Source organism: Myodes glareolus, chromosome 23, assembly GCF_982192425.1.
Source record: "Myodes glareolus chromosome 23, mMyoGla1.1, whole genome shotgun sequence".
Lineage (NCBI taxonomy): Eukaryota > Metazoa > Chordata > Mammalia > Rodentia > Cricetidae > Myodes > Myodes glareolus.
This window is the reverse complement of record NC_142048.1, coordinates 17,743,012-17,751,841: the sequence shown is the minus strand read 5'-3', so window position 1 is coordinate 17,751,841 and position 8,830 is coordinate 17,743,012. Positions and strand designations below refer to the sequence as shown.

General features: G+C 50.9%; 1 protein-coding gene across 1 annotated transcript; it reads left to right on the top strand.

Moving 5' to 3' along the window:
* Positions 1-38: 38 nt before the first annotated feature.
* Positions 39-2,453, top strand: Hand2 (heart and neural crest derivatives expressed 2). The gene is made up of 2 exons (XM_048455746.3): positions 39-665; positions 1,990-2,453. Exons 1-2 carry the CDS (start codon positions 111-113, stop codon positions 2,086-2,088), a joined length of 654 nt encoding a protein of 217 aa, XP_048311703.1. The 5' UTR covers positions 39-110; the 3' UTR covers positions 2,089-2,453.
* Positions 2,454-8,830: the final 6,377 nt, after the last annotated feature.

Genomic DNA, 8,830 nt, shown 5'->3' with positions numbered 1-8,830 from the left:
TGGGGGGTGGGGGGTGGGGGAGGCCGCCGATCGTCGAGGCCGGGGCCCGGGCGGAGGGCGCGGCGGGTCTGCGCGCACGCTGGGGCGCGTGGAGGGCCACGGAAGGCGAGATGAGTCTGGTGGGGGGCTTTCCCCACCACCCCGTGGTGCACCATGAGGGCTATCCGTTCGCCGCCGCCGCCGCCGCCGCTGCCGCCGCCGCCGCCAGCCGCTGCAGCCACGAGGAGAACCCCTACTTCCACGGTTGGCTTATTGGCCATCCGGAGATGTCGCCCCCCGACTACAGCATGGCCCTGTCCTACAGCCCAGAGTATGCCAGCGGCGCCGCCGGCCTGGACCACTCCCATTATGGGGGAGTGCCGCCCGGTGCGGGGCCTCCGGGCCTGGGGGGGCCGCGCCCGGTGAAGCGCCGGGGTACCGCCAACCGCAAGGAGCGGCGCAGGACTCAGAGCATCAACAGCGCCTTCGCCGAGCTGCGGGAGTGCATCCCCAACGTGCCTGCCGACACCAAACTCTCCAAAATCAAGACACTGCGCCTGGCCACCAGCTACATCGCCTACCTCATGGATCTGCTGGCCAAGGACGACCAGAACGGAGAGGCGGAGGCCTTCAAGGCGGAGATCAAGAAGACCGACGTGAAAGAGGAGAAGAGGAAGAAAGAGCTGGTCAGTACTGGGGCACAGGGGCGGTGAGGGGCTCGGGGTTCGTGGGACCGCTGTTCGGGTCTTCCCAGTAAAGTTAAGAAATTGCAGACCGCATTCTTTCGGTGCGCTGTGCGCCAGTTTGTTTTCACCAGGTTGTGGTGGGGATGGTTTCCTGCAAAAGGTGGGAAGACGAGAGGATGTCAGCGTCAGCGGCCGGAGGAGAAAGGTTTAGATGCTTGCTCGCAGTATCTGGTCTTACCTTGAGGTTCTCTATTCCTCTAGCCATTTAGAACCGGCCTCCTAAACTGTAGGGACTGACCCATCTCCCAGTCGCACCGACCCGGTCCCCTCATTCTGAGGCCATTAGAGCTATCTTTTGGTTCCAATTCAAGCATTCTTTTAAATATTTCTATAATAAGTTGTCAATGATCTCTGGGTTCCAATTATTTCACTATTGATCACATTCCCCTCTCTAAAACGAAGGCTGCCTCTGGCTCCAACACTAAGAAAATGTTATGCTTAGTCACACTACTATGGCACGGGAGAGGTGACAGTAAACATTAGGTACCTTGAACGTAAAAATGCAACTTAATTTCTCTTTGATTGTAATGTTAAACCGTAATTCCCCAAGCGCTGTACGGCACGAGTATTTCTTACTTTATTTGGATGAGTATTTTAAGAGTTAAAAAAAGGAGGCACTGTGGTCATTGTTATTAACACTAACACGAATTTATGCTAGACATTTAAAGTGTTCTCATGTTCTTACCAACTGCCTGGAAATGGTGCTGGGGATAGGTCTCCGGTCAGTTAGTAGGAACCTGGGAAACAATTCCATTTGTGGAGGTTTTCTCCTTTGTGGCTCGAAGCCCTCTAATTGCTGCGTAATGGAATGACCTTCCAAATAACCAGAGCTTTCAAGGGCCTTGGAGACGAACTGCAGAGGGCACAGAAACGTTGCTGCCTGGCGGGAGAGGCCCAGGCCAGAATGTGGGGTGCTTTGAAAGTAGGATCGCTATTGAAAATGCAAGGCAGATTTAGCACCGGCCCCTGCCTCCTCTCCTTCCCTAGCAGTCAAAAGGAAAATAAGACCCTAGACTTCCCTGCAAACGACTAGAAATCGGGCGTTGTTTATAAACTTGCGACTGGGCCCTTGAGCATTGCGAGTGGAGGCCTGGGATGTAGCTCGAACACAGGAAACCTGCCTAACTTCTGCTGGGGCCGGTACCCGGAGTCACCCCTTCTTAAGTTCTTGGACTTGTGTCCTCCAGCCTGGGAAAGGCTAAGGTAACAAGGACCAGGTATCCTCCCTGACCTCTTTCCATTTCTCTCCCCTCTTTCTGTTTAGAACGAAATCTTGAAAAGCACAGTGAGCAGCAACGATAAGAAAACCAAAGGCCGGACAGGCTGGCCGCAGCACGTCTGGGCCCTGGAACTCAAGCAGTGAAGAGGAGGAAGAGAGCTGGGGAGCCCCGGGTCAAGGCGCCAGATGCAGACCCAGGACTCTCTGAAAGACCTCGGACTCCCTTCTGAGGACTTCCAGCAGTTGGATCATCCGGTTTATTTATGTGCAATTTCCTTCCCCCATTTTTTGCCCCCTTTGAGACATCCGCTCCCCAACTCCCTCTCCAAAAAAAGTGGATATTTGAAGAAAAGCATTCCATATTTTAATATGAAGAGGACACTCCCGTGTGGTAAGGGACCCCGTCCTTCTGTGTGTGAATGTTCCCTCTTGGCTGTGTAGACACCAGCGTTGTCCCCTCCCCCACTTACCCAACTCCCTCCAGATAAAGAAGTGGACACTCGTGCATATGTGAAGTGTATCTTTAATACTCGGCCTTTGGATATAAATATTCCTGGGGGTTATAAAGTTTTATTTGGAAGCAGAAAGCAGGGCCGCTAACATTTCTGTTGCGGGTCAGTTATCTAGTGCTGTCGTTTCAAATGTCGCTGTTCCCCATTCGAAGATGTTTCCACCAGCTACTTGTTTTGTGCACTTCCGTCCTCTAAAACTAAGTGGAATTTAATTAATATTGAAGGTGTAAACGTTGTGAGTATTCAATAAACCACTGTGTGTTTTTTTTACAAAAAAAAAAACAACCTAATCTTTAGATGGGTGATACCTCAAAAGAATTTTGAAAACAAAGCTGTTATACTTGTTTTCATAATATTTAAAATATTCAGAAGTAAACTAAATTATCGTAATTGCCTCCAACTTCATTTGAAAGAGTCAGTGGTTCTAATCAATCAATGTGACCTGAGGCTTCCTATATGAAGGAGCGCTGATTAAAGTGAAGTGTCCCGGTGAAAAGCCAGACCAAAGGCCTGGTCTTCCATCCAGTGGTATCTCTTTTCTCCTTCCTGAGCCTCTCAGAAGACCTCTGAGCGGTCTTTAGGAGTGTCTGGCTGGGAGAAGGGCCTGTGCTTGGTGCAGAAGGTGGAAGGGTGCCCTTGTTTTATAGGTATCAATCGGAAGCCCTGTGCCTGGTGCTTCGTTTTGTGTTTGGGGAGCGTGTTTTTTTTCTGTGGAGGTGTGAGGAGTATCCCAGGCCTTATTACAGGCACAGGAAATAGTCTGGGGCGTTTAGTTCAAAATATAGGGCTTTCATCCAAGATTTTTTTTTAAGAGAGAAAAAAGGAGAGGAGGGGGTTTTGCTTGCCGTCCAGATCAGAAGATTCTCATCTGCGTGGTGGCGATGGGGGAGGGGAGTCTTTTGAAAAAGAGTCTATGATTAGGTAACAAGGAATTTTACGTCAAGTAAGAAATCGCGAACAAGACCACAGATTTAAAGGGGGGCGAGAGGTTGGGTTAGATTTACAAGGAGCTACAGGGAACTCAATATTAACTGCTCGGTGTCTGAAGTCTTCGGTGCTGCAGCCAGAGCAAGTGGCGACCTCCCCTTGTCTAAAAGCCGTCGGGAACTTCACCCTGTCCCGGGCTTTGCTGTGTCCGGGTCCTGTACCCCAGAAGAAAGTCCCTGCGGCCTGCTTTTCCCAGCGAGGGCTTGGCTAGACAGAGCTTCGCTCTTAGCTCTAGAAATCAAAGAAACTAGAGTACTATTAAGAAGGGGCTCTTAGGGGTGGAGAGCTGGGGAGGAGGGGAAGGATTTCGGGGAGGGAGACGGAAGATGAAACGCATTAAACCGGTTGGTTTCATGAAACTCGTGTGTATAAATCCGGTGCTGTAGAGCCTTGCCAAAGGGTCTCCGTCTTTAGCCATCCCTGAGGTGATGTTCACACCTTGCCTTTGGGCACAGACCTTTGAGCGTTCCCATGGCTCTCTGACCGGGGGTGGTCTGCAGTTAGCCTGACCAGACCTTCGTGGGTGAGGGTGGGGGGCGGGTTGAGTGGTGTTTCGGACTTCTGCGGATGGCTGACAACACAAGGGCGAAGGGTTAGAACAACTAGGCCAAAGCGATCTGAACTTTCTCCCCTTAGGTCAGCCGGCGCTGGGCCGACCTGGTGGGCGAGGGGCTGTGTTTACAGACACTTGCCTTTGTTTATAAGGGGGGGGGGATAGCCCAGGTTTTCTGTAGCTCTTGACTGTTTGGCCAAGTGACTCTTTCCTTTTGCTTGCAAAGGTCTACAGCATCTTTACTTTTAGCAGCTCAGAAGGAAGATTACAGGTTCTAGAGGTAGAAGAAAGGAGACTAAGAGAGTGGCCAGCGAAGGAACGGGTGGTGGTTTAAAGACATTTATCTTCACCGGGGGCCTGGGTCTGGGCCTGCTTGGGGCTTCTCTTTGGGTCTTAATGTTTTCCTGGTTTGCTCACATTTTCTGTTTTACTAAATACCAGCTCAGGGAACTAGAAGATCCTGGTGTGCTGTCAGGTGTTCCTGTTTTACTAATCCCCCTCTGTTTAGATGGCCACCCTAGGTATCCACCCTCTTTGACTCTCCAAGGCCACTGAGCTGCAGGACCTTCTCTCCCTCCAGCCTGCCAGTCCTAGGCCCTGGCACGGAATGCATGCTCCCATTTCAACCTGTCAGGAAATCCCAGCGGGCTAGAAATCCAGCTGACTTAATACTTCAGCCAGCAGAAAGCCCTCCTGGGTGCTCCAGCACCTCAGCTGAGTTGTGGCTCCTCTAAGGAGCCACAGTTCTGAACTAGGAGGACACTTCAACCTGCAGAACACAGATTATTCCTTCCCTCAGACCCGAATCTCAATTGTTCCCAGCATCCCTAACCGCCCAATAAACCTGCCTTGCCTTGTCAGACCCTGATGAAGCGATGAAGTGAGCAGGATTTCTGCTGTACTTCCCATGTTTCTCTCTACAAAACGCCTCTTTTTCTCCTTTGTTTAAAAGCAGTAGAGGGCAAAGACCCCAAGCTCCTGCTTGTGGGACGGGCTAAAAGGCCTCTGTTTTAATTGCTCTGATAATGTGTTTGCTGCCATTTTGTTAAGAGCAATCACTCCTGCAGCGAATTCACAAGCGTTCTAGACAGACCGGAGCCGACAAAAATGTAGGATTTGACGTTAAAAGCTAAATGGGAAGCTGGGGCGCGGAAGGTGAATTGATGGTCGATCTGGCTGTCAGGGTTTGGCCCCAGACCTCCACGCAGGACGAAAGTCTGATAACCCTGGAGCGTCTGCAAGCAAGGGATTCTCTCTCTCTCTCTCTCTCTCTCTCTCTCTCTCTCTCTCTCTCTTTCTCTCTTGGAGTCTCAGAGTGGACCTCAGTATTCTCCTCAGCTCAGTCTTCCAGGACTTTTTCCAAGAGAGGAGCATTGACAGCAGCTTCCAGAGCGCAAGGGTAACAAATGACAGCTAGGTCACTGGGGGTGGGGGGACTTTGCCTGCCTCCTCCGCCCCAGGGCCACACTAAGGAAGTAGGGAGTCAGGGAGCTCTGGTTAGGCCCTTGGCTGCAGCATTTTCGTTGTGGGCCTCGGGTCTTAGGCTGCCTTTCTGGGCGGTAAAAGGCTTTCGATTTCACGGATGAAAATGGATGCAGCAGTCTCATGAATGAAGACACTCTTGGGGACCCTCCGAAAATGTGTCTGCTGGAATCCCACGTGGAGAGGTGGCCCAGTCCCCGCCCCTCACCTGTGGCCTTGCTGGCTGTTGCCCCAAAGCTAGAATCTCAGAACTAGCCACCTGCACTTGCAAAGTAGGTGGAGAGAAGCAGAGGGCAGTTAAGGATTTCAGATTTTGCAGAAGAGGTGTGGAAATTGAGAACGACTTCAAATGCAAAATTACAAACTGCAGGGGGTGGGGACTCTTCTTGAGAGATTTTGAGCGGGAGAACCTGGGCCAGATACGAGGGCCTGAAGTGTGCTCAAAAGAACAGCAAACTGTAAGGGATACCACAAAAGTCTGGACTTGCATTGTAACAGAGGGTCTCCAAACTGCAGGGATCAGCTCCTTTATTCCTGTGTCTTTAAACCTGTGCTATTTCTAAAGTCGTTTGCACGGGTACTGGGTTTCTCTTCGACCGTCGCTTCACATGCGCCTTGCTTCTCCCTGTGCGTGAGCTATGTCTACGTACTCGGAGTTGGAAGAAAGTTTGACCGGTGGATGCAAAACGGAGTTGGCTTTAGAAGGAAGTTTGTGGTGGCATAAGCCCCATAGACTGCTGAATCTGGGCCCAAGCCGCTACCCATCCAGTCACGCTATCTTAACTGGGGAGAACCGGTGCCTCTGGGAGTCAGATCCTCCGGCCCAGATCTCCGCACGAGGAGAGGGCGCTAACGAGTCTTCCGAACACGCGAGAATTCTCTCCAGTCCAGTCCCAGCCCTTGGATCTCTAGAACAGAAAGAAAAATCCCAGAAACCGCTCTCAGACTGGGGTTCAGAAATCGGAGACCCCAACAATCGAAAAGGTTCGCGACGAGGCAATGAATTGCTGTTGTGGAGATTATCGGGGGGCGGGGGGCATTAGGTATTTTTAACTGTTTAAAAGAGGAAGAAGGGGGCCGCTCCAAAAGAGGAAACCAATCCCACGTTTCCGGGGGCCGGACAGTTCTAAAAGCGCCGCCTCACCACCCAGCCGGTGTGCTACATTGCACAGTAACTGTCTGCCCCAGTTCTAATTAGCCTATGACGGCTGAGCTGCTTTGGCCGGCCGGCCTTCTAGAGAAGTTAACAGTAACAGAATCCCGGACTCCTGCGCAGTTCTAAATTTCTTCTCGGGTTCTCAACGTTCCACCCTGGCCAGGCCAGTTCTCCTCCAGGAGCGCGAGCATCCAATCCCCTGCACACACATTCCCTCCAAATTTCTCCCGGCATTTCGGCCGCTTTGATGATCAGATGGTAGAGCCCTGATTACAAATTTATTCCCGGCCTCTCTGTCCGTCTTTATCTCTGCTATTAGGGACATCTGGGAGTGATTAGTGCCGCGCCTGCGCCCGGCTGCGCTCTCCTATCTCGCCACAGCGGGGCCCAGAGCCTCGCTGACGTCAGGGCAGACGGCTCGGAGCCATCCCAACAGAGCTGGGTGTAATCGGCTGCTGCGCGGCCAAGTTCTCCCGGGGCCAGGCAGGCAGCTGGAAAACTCCATCCGCCTGCGCGAAGAGACCTTCTAAATACATATATTTTTAGCCTAAAACACTTTTTTGTTTTCCTTGTTTGGGGTGAGAAGGGGCCAGTTGGCGATGCTTACTTGAAACCTTCCAACCCTGTCCGTCATGAGCATTCTTTAGTAAAGCCTTCTTCGATTGGTCCCCACCAACCTTAGCTCTTTGACTACCCCTGAGCCAAGCGCTGCTTCCCTTCTCGAACAGAGCCAGGAAAGTAACGTCAGTGCAAAATGAAAACTCACGTGGATGCGAGAGGCTCTTATGTAACCTAGGGACTCTCAAGAAACTTCTTAGAGGTAGTTAGTGCCCCGCCCACGGCCTCTGCCTGAGCTATAGTCCCCAGGACCAAATGATGGAAATTTTAGCCTAAGGAAGGGGACGACCTGGCAAAAGTTGATTACAGAGCATGACTTCTCTTGAGGCTGCCACCTCTGCACCTGCTTTTGCAGTCAAACGAGGGATCTAGTGAGCTGCCCGGTTAGCTCCTAAGCAGGCCACGCGACTAGCGTGGCAGCTTTATCCTGTATTATGTTGCAGTGTGCAAAGCAGAGGAGTGAAATCTGTGTGTGAATCCTAGAAGCTCAAGACCCCTGACCCTGCGGAGCTGCTGCCTGACGGACAGGTGCGGTGATGAACTCAGTATCCAAACTCTTCAGGATGGGGCTTTTCATTCCCCAGAGAACTGACAAAATTACAAACCGACCCCTGTTTCATCCAAACTTCCAAAAATTCTGATTGGCCAGGCCATGGGCTTCATTTTAGAGCTTGCAATTCTTAGAACACTCTCAGAGAACTCTGGAAACATGGCCTGGGGCCACACCAACCACCATAATTAGTCCAGGGTCTTAGAAATGTCTTCTTTGACCCCCCAGAAACACTTCCTGGTGTGGGTAAGGGTGACATCACATGTGAGAAAAGAGGAAGGCAGGGCCTCTATTATCGAAGTCTGCACTCTGCAAGAGAGAATTCACCAGGACCTGTATCCTTCTACAGCTCGATTTAACTTCATCAATAATAGATGCTTTCGTAGAATGGGGTTTATTTCCTCATACACCTAACAGAGCAAGCTGCATATTCGGTCAGAGGCTTACAATTCGGAGGGGAAAGAAGACAGCCTTGGTTTGAGTAAAGTGATAAAGTGACGAAATCCACTAAGGGAACCAAAAATATAAAAACAATTGAAAAATCCAGAACCCCCCAAAAGTTCTTCACAATCAGGTGGAGCTACTCTATAGAGCAGACTCTATGTCTTCACATAATCTAGGATGGAAATGGGGAATTATCTCCTTTAGAGAAAATGACTTACCATTCTAATTCTTAGTGGTGGGGGGACCTCTGAAGTATGTGGTTTGAAGAATCCACCCTTGCAGACTTATTAGACTTATTACTCTGGCCTGGCTAAGAAGAAAAGGCAGTGAGTACAAAGCACCGAGTTTTACAGTGTGGTGGGTGAGTTCTTCACAGTGTGCCTTTATGTTGAAATCTGGTTGGTGCAGTCAGCCAGATTTCTAAGTTTTGATTTGGTTTGGTTGGGGGGGGGGGCGGTTGCTTGTTTTGTTGGTTGGTTAGTTGGTTAGTTTGGTTTGGTTTTTTTCAAGACAGGAATTCGCTCTGTAGACCAGGCTAGCCTCAAACTCACAGATCCGCCTGTCTCTGCCTCCCAAGGTCTGGG